This window comes from Dromiciops gliroides, chromosome 1, assembly GCF_019393635.1.
Source record: "Dromiciops gliroides isolate mDroGli1 chromosome 1, mDroGli1.pri, whole genome shotgun sequence".
Lineage (NCBI taxonomy): Eukaryota > Metazoa > Chordata > Mammalia > Microbiotheria > Microbiotheriidae > Dromiciops > Dromiciops gliroides.
The window spans coordinates 51,462,575-51,480,214 of NC_057861.1; the positions used below are offsets into that span (position 1 = coordinate 51,462,575).

The 17,640-nt window shown below is 45.8% G+C and overlaps 1 protein-coding gene across 1 annotated transcript in view; it reads left to right on the forward strand.

The window, feature by feature from the left end:
* Window positions 1-17,640, forward strand: part of CRTC1 (CREB regulated transcription coactivator 1) — a 141,905-nt gene that overhangs the window by 76,038 nt on the left and 48,227 nt on the right. Inside the window, 4 exon segments of the mRNA XM_043977013.1 lie at window positions 11,275-11,391; window positions 12,892-12,939; window positions 15,463-15,600; window positions 16,683-16,744. Of these exon segments, the coding sequence (XP_043832948.1) occupies window positions 11,275-11,391; window positions 12,892-12,939; window positions 15,463-15,600; window positions 16,683-16,744 (365 nt within the window).

Sequence of the window (17,640 nt, forward strand, 5' to 3'; positions counted from 1 at the left end):
CTTGACAATAATCATATATAGTATCAAAAACAAGATTCCATCTGCAGAAGGAAGGCTGGAGCTTCCTAGAGAATCCAGCTGACTCCTTGGGATCTACGGGGCTGTGTACTATCTTGATAGAGTTTACTGGCCTTTGTCTATTTGGGAAGAGCCCAAAGTTATCTGACATCTTGCAAAAGAAGCTACCAGTGAGGTATGTAACAACCATTTCAAGGCCAACCCGTTCAAGCCCCCTTAATTTACAGGTGAGGAAACTGAGGCTCACTCAGAGAGGTGAAGTGACTTGCCCTAAGTCACACAGTGACACGGTTAACAAGTGGCAGAGCTGGGACTGCCTCACCAATCCTGACTCGAAGCTGAACGTGCTCATTGCTACTTTGGGCTGCCCTGCCCTGCCCTGGGAGTCAGGCATCTGGGTGTCAGCTCTGATTCTACCACTAACTTGTTGTGTGATCCTGGGCAAATCACTTTTCCTTTTTGCTTCTCAGTGTCCTCATCTCTAAAATCAAAGAATTGTATTCGTTTTTTTCTAAGTTTCCTTCCAGCTTGAACTTTGTGTTTCAGGGTACATTTCGTTCCTGTGTTCTGAAACAAATAGATGGGTGGATGGATGGATGAGTGAAAGAAAAAGCATTTATTAAGCATTAGCTATTTACCTAGCCAAGTACTGTGTTAAATAATGAGTTGAAAGGGTTGCATGTACAGCTTATTTATATATTCATTGCTTTCTATTTGGCTCCTAGTAGTAGTATGGTCTTGACTTTTTAGCCAGTCGCCCCACTAGGGAGATGCTCCTCTTATTCTACCAGTGTTTGAGTATGAATCTATAGTTTTCCTTTTTCTTTTCTTTTCCCCTCTTAACTGGAAATATCCAACGATAGCTTTTTAAAATCCCAAGACAGCTTGGCAGAGTCTCTCTCTCCCCTTCTATATAGCCTTTGACCCCAGAGTCCGGCTGCTTTTGAAGTGGTCCTTTTAGAAATTGAAATAGGAAGCAGATTCCATGGCTCTTGGTTGAATACCTAATTTTCTGCTAGGACACAAGAGCATGGCAGTCAGCATAGTGGAACAAAGTCTTGCACTGCATTGGCTTCTGACTCTTTAAATGGTATCCTGCACACAATGTCATACAGACTAGAGTGGAGAGGAGCACATAGATAGTGCTGCCAAAGCTAGGTTTGGTGATTTAGGACCTTAGAGAGCTGGCCCTGACTTGGTCAGAGAAATGTGTTTGGAAGGGAAGGAAGAAGGAAGGAAGAGAGGAAGCATTAAATGTTTACTGTGTGGGGGCAGCTAGGTGGTGCGGTGGATAAAGCACTGGCCCTGGATTCGGGAGGACCTGAGTTCAAATCCGGCCTCAGACACTTGACACTTACTAGGTGTGTGACCCTGGGCAAGTCACTTAACCCTCATTGCCCCACCAAAAAAAAAAATATTTACTGTGTGCTAGGCACTGAGCTAAGTGCTGGTGATCCAAAATCAGGCCAAAGACAGCCCCTGCCCTCAAAGAGCTCATATTCTAGTGGGAGACAATAACACAAAAAGGGAGCTGAAAAGATAGAGGTTGAGGGGAGGGGGACTGAAGGTACCCAGTGAGGGGGCATGATTTTGAAGTCTAAAAAGTCAGGAACAGGGCCAGAAGGGCAATGAAGGCAGCCTGGCCTGGGCCCCTTTACAAAATGGAGGCTCGAGGAGTAACTCACCAATGGGAGAAGAGGGATAGGCCTTGTGAAGGGATGGATATTCCATGGCGAGCAGGCTGCAAGGGTGGTAACATACTCCAGGGTGCTGAGGGGAGTTCCAGGATGAGCCATCAGTAGAGGCATGATTTTGAAGTCCAGAAGGTCAGGAACAGGGCTGGGAGGGGAATGAAGTGACGAACTTGTAATGGCCGGGTGGAAATGCTTTTTTAATACCTTCATGCAGAGAAAAACCCCCAGGATAATTCATGAGTGGAAATGTTAGGAGGAGCTAAGCTATACAAAATGCTTCTGCGAACCGTAATGCCATAGAGTTTTTAGACCTGGAAGGAATCTCAGAAACAAAACATCCCAGCTGGAAGGGACTTTAAAATGTAGGATGTCAGAGCTGGAAGGGACGTCAGACTGTAGAGGAAGTTGCAGGGAGGGAGAAGGAACCATATTAATTATGAGCATCAATGTCTGGAGAAGAATCATAGAGTTATGAACTCTACAGAGATGGAAGGGGCCTTGGAAAGCCGAATGTCAGCTGGGAAGGACTCTTAGAACAATAGAACGCTGGAGTTTGTAAGATGTAAGATGTCAGAGCTGGAAGGAACTTCTGGAGAAAGGATGTCAGGGCTAGGGGAACCTTGAAGCCTAGGATGTCAGGGCTGGAAGGAAACTTAGAACATAGAATGTCCGAGTTGAGAGGGACTTTAAGATGGAGAATATTGGTGTTTGAAAGGACTGTAAAACACAAAAGTTTGGAGCTAGAATAGCTTAGAAGATTAGGGCTGACCCTGTCCTCAGATTATTTTGTACATACTTAACTGTTTACATGTCGTGTCTCTTGTGAGTCCTTGAAGGCAAGAATGAGTTTTCATTTTTGTCTTTGTATCCCAAGCACCTAACATAATAACCTGCATGTGTTAGGCACATATGTAATAAATACTTGTTGGATTGGATTCATCTGAGCTGGAAATAACCTTAGAACATAGATGTTTAAGGTTCCTTCCATCAAAAAACATTAAATAGAACTGTGCATAGGCCTGTGCATACCCTTTGACCCAGTAATACCACTACTAGGTCGGTATCCCAAAGAGATCATAGAAGAGAGGAAAGGACCCACATGTACAAAAATATTTCTAGCAGTTCTCTTTGTGGTGGCAAAGAATTGGAAATCAAGGGAATGCCCATCAATTGGGGAATGGCTGAACAAGTTGTGGTATATGAATGTAATGGAATACTATTGTGCTGTAAGAAATGATGAGCAAGGGGCAGCTAGGTGGCGCACTGGATAAAGCACCAGTCCTGGATTCAGGAGGACCTGAGTTCAAATTTGGCCTCAGACACCTGACACATACTAACTGTGTGACCCTGGGCAAGTCACTTCACCCTCATTGCCCTGCCCACCCCCCCCCAAAAAAAAAGAAGAAGAAAAGAAAAGAAAGAAACGATGAACAGGAGGACTTCAGAGAAACCTGGAAGGACTTATATGACCTGATGCTGAGTGAGATGAGCAGAACCAGGAGAACGTTGTACACAGCATCAACAACATTGTGGGACGATCAACGGTGATAGACTTAACTCTTCTCAGCAATACAGTGGTCCAAGATAATTCCAAAGGACTCATGGAAAATGCTCTCCAAATCCAGAAAAAAGAACTGTAGAATCTAGATGCAGATTGAACCATACGATTTCTACTTTTTTTGTTTTTGTTTTTTTGTTTTTTGAGGTTTTTTCCCTTTTGTTCTTATTCTTCTTTCACAACATGACTAATGCAGAAATATGTTTAATGTGATTGTACATATATAACCTATATAAGATTGGTTTCTGTCTTAGGGAGGGGGGAGGAAAGGGTGAGTGGGAGAAAAATTTGGAACTAAAAATCCTATAAAACAATTATTGAAAACTATCTTTACATGTAACTGGAAAATAATAAAATACTTTTATGATTTAAAAAAATAATTTAAAATATAAATGGTGGAAAGTAAAAAACCAAAACCAAAAACCCCCCAAAACCCAAAAGCCCATAAAATAGAACTGGAGGAGACTTTGCAAAATACATTGTCAGAACTGAGAAAGATGTCAAAACATAGAATATAGAATGTTAGAACTAGAGGGGTCCTTAAAAAGATGTCAGACAGGCCACATTAATGTGTTATTAGTTGAGTGGTGAATTGGTTTAACCATTCTGGAAAGCAATTTGGAATTTTGCAAATAAAGTTTCTATAGAATGTCCATATGTTTTGACCCAAAGATTCCATTGCTAGGCACATGGCCCAAGGAGATCAGTGACAAAAAGAAAGGCTCCACAGACACCAAAGTATTTATGTAAACACTTTTGGAAGTAGCAGAAAACTGAAAACGAAGAAGATGACCATTAGTTAGAAAAGGGCTAAACACAGTGTGGTACGTGAATGTAATGGAATATTATTGTGCTGTAAGACAGAGGTGTTAAACTCCCCCAGGAGCCAGATTAAAAGGTAATTGGGGGGCAGCTAGGTGATGCAGTGGATAGAGCACCGGCCCTGGATTCAGGAGGACCTGAGTTCAAAAATGGCCTCAGAAACTTAACAATTACTAGCAGTGTGACCCTAGGCAAGTCACTTAACCGCAATTGCCTTACCAAAAAAAAAAAAAAAGAAAAAGAAAAAGAAAAAGAAAAAGAAAAAAGGTAATTGGGAAATATTTAACAAAATTTAAAAAATGCAATACAATTCATTTGTAGTTTTCCAAGTCAATACGTGGCCTTCGGGATTGATTTCTATTTGAATTCAACACCACTGCTGTAAAATATGACAAATATAATGACTACAGAGAAACATGAAAAGATTGACAAAATCTGATACAGAGTGAAGTAAACAGAACTAAGAAAGCGACACATACAGTGGTTGCAACAATGTAAATGGAAAGACCCACCACAAAACAATCAGAAGTAAATGTTGCAAAATTTTAAAGAATAAGCCTGGAGCAGCTAGGTGGCACAGTGGATAAAGCACCAGCCCTGGATTCAGGAGGACCTGAGTTCAAATCTGGCCTGAGACATGTGGCACTTACTAGCTGTGTGACCCTGGGCAAGTCACTTAACCCTCATTGTCCCACCAAAAAACAAACAAAAAAACAAACCAAAACACACATACACCAAAAGAATAAGCCTGGCCCCAAAGGAGAGATAGGAGAAGACACCCTCCCCTTTGCAAAGCTGAGAGGTCCATGGTACACTGCACATATTTTCATATTTTTTGATGTATTGATTTCTTTTTTTTCTTTGAAAATATGTTATTTAGGGTGGGTCCCTTGGAGAAGTAGAGGGATACTGGGAGAAATTTTGGTGATGTAAAAAAAAGATAAAAATTTATTTACAACGTACAAAGGTATGGTTGGTGGGAGGACCTTAGATTATAGATTGTCACAGGTGAAAAGGAATATAGAATAAGTTTACAGCTGGATGTAACCTTAGAGGTGATCTAACCTCTTCATTTTATGGGAAAGAACCAGAGACTCAGGGCCATGCTCTATGTAAGAGACAGTGCTGGGGCTAAGACTCAGATCTTCTATTTCCATTTTAGTGCTTTTAATATTCTATCTTGCTTCCCAAGTTGGTATAGTAGTAAAGGAAAATTTTTGACAAGTCAAATTCTTCATTACTGAATGCTGATGACTCAAGATGAGATTTTGAACGCTGAAATGTTTTTGAAAGTGTATTGTTTCATCCTGAGATTAATATTAAAAATTCCCAAATTCTGTGATCCCTGATTCTTGGATGTTTGGGTATGATGATAACTCCTGGCTTCGGTCATGATGGCACATTATTTTAACTTGGTACATGGTTTTATACGTTCAAGCTTCAGAAGTGTGATCAGTTCCTCTTTGACCTGACAGCCCCAGCTGGAATACTGTGTTCACTTCATTTTTAGGAAGAAAATCAACAATCCAAATGACCTCCAAAGTCAGTGTTCGGGATTGGGAGGGGACTCTAAACCATGTCATATGCAGATCAGTTGAAAGAACTAGGGATGTTTCACCCGGAAAAGACTCAGGGTGCTTGAAGGACTTTGGAGGTTTGCACAAAAGAGGCAGACTGACTATTGCTAGAAGCAACAGGCCTTTATTTTGTGCTAATTTTTAGTTCACACAAGGCATAACTTGAGACAAGTCATCAAGTAATTATTAAGTGCCAGGCACTGTGCTAAACCATGAGGATACAAAGGAAGACAAAAACCATCCCCTACCCTAAAGGAGTTCACAATATAATGGGGGAGGGGGAGGAACAACATGCAAACAACTTAAAAATAAGATATACAGGATAAATTGGAGATAATCAATGGAGGGCATTCAGGAGGAAGGACTTCTTACAGAAAGTGGGATTTTAGCTGAGATGTAAAGGAAGCTAGAGAAGGCAGGCAGCAGACTTTGAAATGGAGGGTTCCAGGCATGGGGAACAACCATTGAAAATGTATGGGGTGGGGCAGCTAGGTGGCACAGTGGATAGAGCACCGGCCCTGGAGTCTGGAGTACCTGAGTTCAAATCTGGCAAGTCACTTAACCCCAACTGCCTCACTTAAAAAAAAAAAGAAAAAGAAAAAGAAAGAAAATGTATGGGGTAGGGTGGGGGGCAGCTAGGTGGTGCAGTGGATAGAGCACCAGCCCTGGAGTCAGGAGTACCTGAGTTCAAATCCGGCCTCAGACACTTAATACTTACTAGCTGTGTGACCCTGGGCAAGTCACTTAACCCCAATTGCCTCACTAAAAAAAGAAAAGAAAATGTATGGGATGGGCAGCTAGGTGGTGCAGTGGGTAAAGCACTGGCCCTGGATTCAGGAGGACCTGAGTTCAAATGTGGCCTCAGATACTTGACACTTACTAGCTGTGTGACCCTGGGTAAGTCACTTAACCCCCATTGCCCTGCAAAAAACCACCACCAACAACAACAAAAACAAAAAGAAAGAAAGAAAATGTATGGGGGGGGGGGCCACAGCTAGATGGCATAGTGGATAAAGCACCGACCCTGGGATCCAGGAGGACCTGAGTTCAAATCCAGCCTGAGACACTTGACACTTACTAGCTGTGGGACCCTGAACAAATCATTTAACTCTCATTGCCCTGCAAAAAGAAAAAAAGAAAATGTATGAAATGGGGAGATGGATTGTCTTGGTCATGGAATGACAAAGAGGCCAGTGTCACTGAATGAGAGAGTGTGTGGAGAGGAGTAAGGTGTAAGAAGATTGGAAAGGTAGAAGGGGTCCTGTTTATAAAGGGCTTTAAAATCCAAACAAAAGATTTTATATTTGATCCTGGAGGCTATAAGATGTCGATGGAGTTTGTTCCTCTTCCCCAGATCCACTGCTCTTTCTACTATGGCTTAGGTTTTTCTTCAGGGCTGGTAAATCTTCATCTTTTTATGGCACCAGAAGCCATTCAGAGCCAAGTCTGATCAGTAAGGGGTGTTATCAATCAGTAGTCCTGCATTTGGTTTCAGACAAGGTATGACAATGAAAGAATGGGAAAAATAAGTAGCTTTGAAGAGAAAGTGGTAATGGAATATCTAAGTAGGGATTATTATTATAATTATTATAAGTTAGAATTAACCAAACAGAAATCAGCGATTCCGTGGGACAGAAAAGAAAAGAAAATGTAAGATTCCTGGTATTAATTTATCCAGTTTTTTACTCCAGAGCTTTTTCTTTCCTTTTTTACCTCTGCTTCATTTCCTCTAGGTATTCATGGAGTTCTTGTAGAAAATCCATTTCTCCTTTGAAATCTTGGCTTACTATGGTTTTGGGAATTATCCTCTTCCTTCTTTTGGGGTTCTTCTGGATTTACAATTAATTTTTATACTTGTTTGTCTTTGGTTTACTCATCTCTTCAGCTTTACTTTCTGAATCAAGGCTTTGCACCAGCATCAGATTCTTAAGCTGCACTTTAAGGGGGTTGGCTAGCCTTTGGTTTTGCCCTGGCTCACCTAGCTTTCGGTATTGACCTTTGTCTCCCGAAGGTTAGACCCCCATGGAAGTTCAGGTCTCTCTCAAGATAGAATGCTAGCTTTTGATCTGAGGTATCCCAGTATGAGCATTGGATCATGCACCAGTCGCTACCTGGGGCTTCCAGTTTCCCCACCCTTGGGCTTTTTGCCCAATCTGGAACTTTCTAATCACCCTGGGACTTTATGTGGGAGTCCTCCTCTTTTTGTCTCTGAAGGCTCTGTATGTTTCTGGCCCAGCTGGTCATTCTGGGAGGCTATGGACAGGGTTGCCTGTTCATCGCTGCCTTTGCTGGTGACCCTGTTTCCCATCGCCTGTGGGATTCTGGTTGTGCAGTTTTAGAGTAGAAGAAATCACTTATTGTAGCTTCTCTTTGGATTTCTTGATCCTTATTCGTCCTGCTACAAATTTCAGGTTTTTGTTATAGTAGGTATGTGGGAGCTTGCTGTCTGCCTCTTGTTTAGGCAGCCATCTTGCCAAGAAGGCCAGCACTGTTTGTATTCACGTCACATCTTCTCTTTTTGGTTTTTCTAATTTGAAATTGATTTTGATCATTTCTCTAACAAGCTGATGGTCCAACTATATACATCCAGCTGATTTGGAAATCACTCTCCATATCAGTAACCAGCCATTTCTTGTCCTTTACAAGACATTTTGTGATATTATTTGCTGTTTTCTATGTAAGATGCCTCCTCTGTTTGAAGAAAGTCTTCTTAATATAAGTGTGGGACTTCTTATAGGTTACGGTGTTTTGGCCTCTTTCCTATTTTCTGACATTTTTTGTTGTCTTTCCTATGCCCACCTTTCCATGAAAATCACTGAATATGAAAGTACATGTTGCTGTACTTTGGAGAGCCTTTTAGAGTTCTTTGTAAAATTGTTTTACCTTTTTCTCCCCTTCAACTATCCTTTTTTAAAAAAATTAATAAAGTATTTCATTTTTTTCTCGCTACATGCAAAGATAGTTCTCAACCTCCATCTATACAGGCTTTCCAATTTCAGACCTCTCCCCCTCCTTCCCCTCCCTCCCTCCTCCCCCAGACAGCAGGCAATCTGATATAGTCAACTATCCTTTTGGTGCATGAGCTGCATGCTGGTGATGGTGGTGGCCTTTTTCTTATGCTCCCCATGAGCACTGCAATTTCAGATGACCAAGTAGCCTAAGAAATGATGTTTCTGATTGTCTCTGATCACAATGAAACCAGCTCCTCCAGCTCCTTTATTTAGCCTTTCCAAGGGGATCCCACCTGTGAAGCGTCCTCCTGTATAGTTTCAACTTCCTTGTGTCTGCTGGGTGTATTTCTAGTGAGAATGTCAGTATTAATCTGATTGAGCCTCTCCAGTAGCTTGTCGACTCCAGATTTGAATACTGCCTCAAATACTTACTAGCTTTGTGATCATAAGCCCTTCACTTGATCTCTCCAAGCCTCTGTTTCTTCATCTGTAAAATTGTGATAATAATCTTTGTACTACCTACTTCACAGGAGTGGTCGGCACTTTGCAAACATCCTTACGTAATTCAAATCCCATGTCTCCAGTCAGCAGCTGAGCTCAGAAAAAGTCCACTTTCTGCCCATGATGGTTCCCAAGTCCTTAAGGAAGTCAGCAAGAGAGGCCTGTCGGAGTTGGATCAGAGCAGGCTCCCAGTGATGGAGATGCCTTATTTGTAAAGGCAATTGCTTATGAGCCTTGCTTGTGAGCAGCCTGAGGCTGCACGCAGAGTGCACTGGCAGCATCTGTTGGGGAGGGAAATTGAGACAGTTTTGTTGATATACACAGTGTTGTACCTTAGCAACCAGATCTTCATAGTGTCCAAGAATTGAACGTTCTGACTCTAAGCGACTGATCACTACCCATCTCTGAGTGCCCTGCTAGAGGCTGAGAAAGTGAGGGGAAAAAAAGAAAGAAAGAACCTCTTTGTTCCTGATGAGGAGTTATTGACCCGCTGGGGATGGTCAGAATGAGCACCCTTCCATAAGGTACTAAAAACAACAGAGATCAGTTGAGAGGATGCTTAGGTTGGAAAAGAAAGCTCAGGGAATAGGCAGGAGGAATGTGATCCCTGTCTTCAAATACCTGAAGATCTGTCTTGTAGAAGAAGGATTGAGCTTGGGATGTGTGCCCCAGACCCCAGGACTAAGTCAATGGAGAGAAGTCCCAGAAAGGCAGATGGGGGGCTTAGCATTACCTTCTGGCAGGCCTGTAATGGAAGGGGCTGCCTCTGTAGGCAGCCAATGACCTGTTATTGGTAATATTCTGATAGAAGCTTCAGCATTGTCATGGACTCTGGAGGGGCATTCAGGCTGAAGGGGGGCTTGGACTACACATATGCTGAAGTTCCTTCATGTTAATGTTCTGTGATCCTGAAGTCCTTCATCAACTGTGCAGCCATGTTCCTTGGGTAGAATGGTGAATAAATGGCTCACAGAAAGCCAGATGTGTGGGGAAGCAGCACTTCCAAAGTAGCCGTGATGGCTGAACTTGACCTCAAAGGAGAGTGGGCCAGACACAGCAAGGGAAGGGCAAGTGTGTGCTAACAACAAAGGAAAGATGGAAAACAAGTGAAGAGTCCATTCCTTATTGAATGGAGGGGCAGGGAAATAGTTACATGGGGCAGAGAGATTTCCTTAGAAATATGGACTGAACTAGACATATGCACAGTTAGTGTATTTTTTTAAGAGACGTCCGATGCTTTCAAAGCAGAATATCTCCTCTGCCTCCGGATTTGTATGTCAGGGAACCCTGACTTAGGCTGCCATTAAAGAGATTGTTTCTCCTGATTCTGCCTTGTCTTCTCGTAACTGCCTTGAGTAGCGGGAAGAAATGGCTCCCTGGGGCTGGAGGGCCTCCTTTGCACTACTCTCAGCTTGCTTGCATCTTGCTTCAATTCAGAAGTGTCAACATTATGTAGAGGAAGCCATGCTCTTACAGGTGGGTGTACCTGGGGGTCTGGCCCTTGGCATTTTCTATCCAGTTGCTGCCTCTGCCCTCAGTTTGCTTCTAACTCCTTTGTTAGATTTCTGCGATGGGCTGAAAAGAGCACCATTTTGTGGGGTATGACAGCGGTAGCTGGCCTCGAAAATGAAGTTGAGGCTCAGGAGGAACTGCAGAGCTGGGCTATGTGAGTTGGGACCCAAGGATCTCAGGAACAGCTCCCTTGCTTGCCCCCCACGTTTGTCATTGTGTAAATAGTCAGTTCAGTAATTGGACCTGTTGAATTAGACTCATGGAATGTAAGAGCCGGTGGGGACCAGAGCAGATCCACCATAACGTGTCAAATCTGGCAGGGCCTTTGAACTTAGAATGAGCATCCGAAGAATGTTAGGGACTTTGGGGATCATATCCTCCAGCCCCATTTTACAGATGAGGAGCCTGAGCCCCTCAGAGAGGGACCCGAGCCCACAGTGAATCAGTGGCAAGGCTGTCCACTTTCCAGCTCTTCACCGTATGCTGCCCCTCAGTTGTAGCAAGCATGCCTTTCTTTCAAATGGCCTTTCCAGGCAGGTTAAGCTGACTTTTTTTTTAACCTTGCATTTTATTTGGGGTGTGTTTGGGGACTTGAGCTCGTTGCCTATTTGTTGCAGCTGCAGTGTGTTTCTTCCTTTTAGTTACAGTTACAGAAAACACAGTATCTACAGCTGGGACAGAGCCGAGGACAGTACTATGGAGGGTCCCTGCCCAATGTGAATCAGATCGGGAGCAGCTCCATGGACTTGCCCTTTCAGGTGAGTGGCCTTTTCCCCTCCGCCTTCCACTTTAGTCCATCAAGGGATCAGAAAAAAGCCCACCCATCAGAAGCCTGCATAACCCAGGTTGGCTGCCGTGTGGTGAGCAGTGCAGATCTGTTGTGTGTCTGTATCAAAAAATGGTGTGCACTAAGACCCACTTTAGACTTCGGGGGTCGCCAGATGATTGCCAGAGCCCCCGTCCTCAGGGGACAGGAGGAAGCAGAGTGCAGCCAGGCAGGGCTGTCTCTGCTCTGGCTGAGACTCCCTGGATCCTCCTCGGGTCTTTCCCCTGTCAACAGAATCCGTAGTGAGAATGCTATTGGAACAAGAGTGTTTCAGCAGCCACTACACCTGTTGGTCAGTTTCTACCAGCAGCAGTAACTGTTTGGGGACTCTGGAACTTGGCTTCTTCTTTCTTGACTAATCCACAAGCCCTGTAATTCTCAGAAGAAAAGCCCAGCAGCCTGACCCCACTTCTCTACAAATATTTCTTGGCAGATCCTGCTAGTGAAGTCTCTTGTTACTAAGATGTCATTGCCCTAACAAATTATTCTACAGAGCATGTTCTAGCACCTTACTGTCTGTGTTAGAGATAATTAAAGACAAATTCCACTCACCAAAACAAAGGAAAAGCCTGTTTTCAGATCCAGCAGCCTGGGTCTTGCTCATTCCTTCTTTTACTAACTTGCAGATGGAGGTGATGTATGTGTTGGGGGAGCAGTGTGTAAACTGGGACTCGGCCTGGGGTCCTGTTTGAGAATGTTCGGGGCTGTTCTCAGACAGAGACACGACTAATTAGAAAATAAATTGTTCCTTTTATGAGCTCTACCTTTCCCATTGTTGGAAAGTGCTAGCAGCATAGGCAGCCTAGGTCTTCCCGTCTTCAGACTTAGCGGTCCGTAGTAACAGGCCCAGCAGAAAGCTGCAGCTAGGGCTGGGCTCAGGAGCTCCCAGCCTTTTCCCCATGAGGAGCCCTCCATTCAGTTCCAAATGACCTGTTTTCCCTCCTTCCTCAGCCCCCAGGTAACTTCATGTGCATAATCCTTCATCTGGATATGTTTATGCTATGACTCTACTGTACACATTTGAATTCATTTCTATCTCCTTAAGGTGGTCTTTCTTGATTTCCCCTCCTACCTAGCCCTCATCCCAGAACATTTCCTTCCTGACTTTTATTGTTCTCCTTGGCAGCCTTTCTATTCACCTTTTCATTCCCCCACAAAGTAAGCATTTTAATGAAACGACTGAATACCACCTGGCCAGAAACCCCAGGTCGAAGCTGTCTGCTGGGGCAGCCATGGTGGCATGCAGTTCTCTCCTTTTCCTTGGGTTGGCTGTCTTCCCCTCGTGAGCCCTGGACAGAGGCTTGGGAAAAGCTGTGTGCAGTGATTAGCAGGTGGGGGCAGGGCCAGGGATACAGATCCATGGGGCTGCCCAGAGTGGGGAGGAGGGTGGAGGAGTGGGATCTCTGAATGTTTCGGTTCTTTGCATTTGCAGCGCAGCGGAATTCTTGGAGAGACCTTGGGAGCAGCTCCTGTCTCTTTGGTAAACGTGTATTGAGGCTGGTGCCAATACGTATTTGGGACTGGCTTGAGATCCCCTGAGCAGATACGTATTTGGACACTCCCTGTTCTCTCTCTCTTGGTATGCGCCCCGTTTGGTTGACGCACCCTTACAGCTCCCAAAGAGTTGTTCTGGTCTGTCAAATGAAAATGGATTTGCTCCGCATCCCCATTTGGGAAAATGCGTGTTGTTTAGTCGATAGACTCTTTGGACCCAACCGTAGTCTATCCCCCACTCCCTGCTTCCTTGATGGACAGCAGCAGCTCTTTTTGAGCCCATGGTTTAAGCAGACAGCATCTAAGCATGTGCACCACGTTGGCATGTTTTTCTTTGGGAAAAAAAAATCTTGGGGAAGAACTACATCTCTTCTAGTTCCCTGGGAAGAAAACAGCAGCAGTTATAGAGCCACAGTCGCAACTTCCCTCTTCTTCTGAGGCTTTCTCCCATGTCTGTTCCTCCCGTGCCTAGATTCGAATGAGTGCTTTTAATTGCAAGGAAACAGGGACTCTTGTAATCTGGTTTGCCATCAGCTTGTGGTGAAAAGTGGCTTGGATTCTGAGCTCCCAAGTCAAACCAGAGAGTGCCCGTCCTTCTGGGAGCCCCTAAAAGGCAGCTGGGAATTTGCCCTGGAGAGGCAGGGTTGGGGAAGCACATAGACATCCCAGCTGCCCCCAAATTCTTCATGGCACTGGATTACCGAGAGGCGCAAACACAACGGGAGGGAGTATTCCTTTGGGGTTCTGCTTCCTTAAAAGTACAGGAGAGGGGTGTTAGGAGGGATGGTGGGGCAGAAGGAGAGTCAGAATTTGCTAAATATGAAAAGATCAGGGTCTACAGAGAAAGGACAAAGCCTTCCTCTGTGATGGAGAACAGAAATCTCGATCCTGTTACAAAATGGGAGCGGTGGGGGCAGCTAGATGGTGCAGTGGATAGAGCACCTGCCCTGGAGTCAAGAGTACCTGAGTTCAAATCCAGCCTCAGACACTTAACACTTACTGGCTGTGTGACCCTGGGCAAGTCACTTAACCCCAATTGCCTCACAAAAACAAACAAACAAAAAGCAAAATGGGAGCAGTGTCTTACTATCAAAATGGATTTTTGCCTACAATTTTGAAGAAGCCACTGTCAGGCAAGATGGTGGGAGAGAGTAGCTTTGTCTCATCCAGGCCTTGAATGAAAGTAGCACATTTAGGACTTTCCGACCTCCAGGAGGAGACCTGGGCCTGCTCTGAGGTCTTTTCTTGGCTTGGCAGGCATGTCCCCTGATAGATAGATAGCAAGGGGCACTTTGAGAGGAGGTAGAGGCCACTGTGTGCTGTGGCTAGGTATTATGACAGTGACCAGGAGACACAACAGAACAAGCTCTCACATCCACATTTGGAAAAACTCACTGGGCTGGGAGTCTGTTGCCAGTTGCCAGGACCCCCCTTCCATCCCCCCACCTGGGGAAGGAGGCAGGGGTTGTACACCTGGTAAACATCTAAGACCCGCTAGCCTTGGGCCATGAGAAATAGGGCACTAGGGACAGAGATCGAGGGGCACTCTTTAGCCTGGCTAAATTGAAACAAAAGTATTTTCTTGATTCAAGAAGGAAGAAATCAGCAAAATATACAGTTAAAGAAGTTGGGCCTTGAGGTTGGGCTTTGAGCTTCCTCGGAAGAGTCTTGGACTTCACCCAGGGTCTTGGAGCTGCAGATGCCAACCGACCACTCACAGCACAAAGAACTATATGCCTTGTCAGGGACTTGAGAATACTGTGGTTATGGGTGGGGAGGGCAGAGGAGAAAGAAGGGAGAAGTTGGGGCCTGAGAGAGAGATACCGGAAAAACCCAACAAGGACATACTTATCCTGGCAGAAGGTGGCGAAGCCCTTTGGATCCCATTTGCACTTCTCTCTGCCCCTCTTGCTATCAACTCCAGGGTAGCACTCTACAGCTGGCTCCGTCTGGATGCTCCATCTGGATGCACGCTGCCCCATGCATGCTTCCTGCACCTGGCCCAGCCCAGCCCAGCCCAGCCCAGCCCGGCCCAGCCCAGCCCAGCCCAGCCCTGCCCTGCCCAGCTTTCTTTTCCCATCCTTTTCCGTGCACCAGCTCTCAGCAGATTCCTGGGCAACTTTCTATTTCTTCTATTTCTGTTGTTTCAAGTCTGTTCAAAGGGTTTGGGGGCCTGAGAGGGTTGAAGAAATGATGTCTGTGGCAGGAGACCCGACCTCATCTGTTTCCCTCTCTTTGCTTGGGGATGCATTCTGCTCAAGGGCCCTTTGGGCATCTCCTCAATGGGATCCAGACCAGAAGAGGCTGGATGTGCCTTTTAAAGGGCAGCGGTGGGGATGGGGGAGGGAGTGGGAGTGGGGGAGGTGAAAAGGGAACCGTGAAGGGAAATGTAATTCCCTCATTTAACTAAATGGGGTGGAGGGAGGCTTGCTCCTCTCTGGCTTCTGCCGCTGGTAACTGTTGTATGGGTTTCTCTTTCTCTGTTCCCTCTCCCCTCCTCCCTCCCCAGACTCCTTTTCAGTCATCAGGTCTGGATACCAGCCGGACAACTCGGCATCATGGTCTAGTGGACAGAGTATATCGGGACCGCAACCGCCTTGGGTCTCCTCACAGGCGCCCCTTGTCGGTGGATAAACACGGACGGCAGATATCCTTTTCCCTGGAGGGTTGTGGGGCAAGCAGCCAGCCAGGGTGCCGTTGCAGACTCCAACAGCCAAAGATCTGGGAGGGCCTTTAGAATATAGGCGGTCAGATCTGCTCAAAACTGGAACATTTGAGAGCGAAAGAATCTTGGAGCCTGGAATGTCGGCTCTGGAAGGGGCCTCGGTGCGTAGGCTTGTCGGAACAAAAAGGCCACAGAAGCCCCTCATTTTACAGCAGGGCCACCTGAAGCCCAAAGAAGAGGGGGCAGCTAGTGGCGGTAGCAGACTCAGCCCTTTACAAACCTTGTCTCAAAGGTGTGAGACGAGCTCTTTTCCCTGCCTCTTGTCCTAGGCTGGCTTCCCCTGCCCGGGAGCTCCCCTCATTCCTGGAGTGTGAACAGCATTAAAATCTGAGGTTTGGGCTGCTGGGCCCAAGGACCCAGAAGCCCTTTCTCTAGCAGCAGTTTCAGCTTGCAGCCAGTCAGGAGCAGCCACAAGCGCTGGCCTGAACAGAATTCTCCTGCCCAAGGGACAGTGCCGGCGGTCTGAGTTCAGAACTGGGGAGGAGGTTAAGACCCCTAGGAAGGAGTCAGCTGAACCCAGACTCCCTGCTGTCCCGGCCCCACATTTCACGAACACATTCCCCTTGCCTGGAAAGGCTTCGGCCCACACGTGTGTGTTCACAGGAGGAGAGTGCTGAGTGGTAGGCGGAACCGAGTTGTACCACCAGGGAAAACATATTGTAGTGGTGGATAGGGAGAAAGGGCACGGAGCCAAGCGGAGAGGTCCAGCAGGAAGATGTCTCCAAGTCAGAGCAGCTCCCACTGTTTCCCAGCCGGGTACAAAGGGATGTCTGGGCCTGTTGGGGAGTGAGGGGCCCAGTGCTCAGCCCGTCCTCTTCTCTCCTGCTCTCTCTTCCTGCTAACTCACCACCCTAGACTAAGCCTGCCCTGCCAAGGAGATGATTTGCTGTCCTTTGGGCTGAAAATATATTGGATCAGACTGGGAAAAGCAAAGTCTTCCCTGGGGCTGAGTTGATGCTAAGCATGGGCTATGTGGTTGTTTTCCCCTTAAATCATCAAATCACGTGGACAGCTGTCCGTATGGGACCGTCTATCTCTCACCTCCATCAGATACAAGCTGGAGAAGGTTAGTGGTGTAACTTGTGTGTATCGGGGTCAGGTTCAAGCCCGGGGCCCCACCGCAGAGATCTCGTGTGTTCAGGGAAAGCTTTGCTTCACCTGAGTCATTTACTCCCCGCCTGAATCTCTTGGCCCTAATCTCTGATCAGGCCTTTGATTTGCCATCTTAGCCACAGTTTGTGGGTACTGGCCTACGCATGCTTCATTTATTTTGTATTGCCTGATTTGCTGATTGTTGAACTTCCAAAAGCACGTTTTTGTTGGCTCTCAACTCCTTGCCTCTTTTACCGGGCCTTTTCTGAGGAATGTGTCACCAGGCTCCTTTTTTCCATTTGGGAGGGCTGTTGACACACTGCTTATTATGTGAGATTTCTGAGGAGTAATGTGCTGTGGTGCCTGACACCATGACACCAAAAGGAAGGCCCTGAGTGGTGTCAGGCAGATTTGAATCACCGAGACCGCGCATCAGTGTGCTTCAGTACTGATACTGTGGTGCTTGGTTCCTAGTGTTTCCTGGTGTCATTTCATCTTCTGAATGTTTGATACATTTGGCCAGGAGACAATGGTATCCCTGAGCTAAAATTGAGATACAAGGAAGCTTATTGTCAGCCATACTGAGAAATCTAAAGAGGTCACACAAAAAATGTGTGTGTGTGTGTGTGTGAGACAGACAGACAGACAGACAGATAGATATTCAATCACCCCCCCCCCCAGTTCTGGTGTTTGCTTTAAAATACAGAGGGAAAGGGGCAGCTAGGTGCCACAGTGGATAAAGCAGCACCCTGGATTCAGGAGGACCTAAGTTCAAATCCGACCTCAGACACTTGACCCTTACTAGCTGTGTGACCCTGGGCAAGTCACTTAACCCTCATTGCCCCCACCCCAAAAAAAAAAAAACAGAGG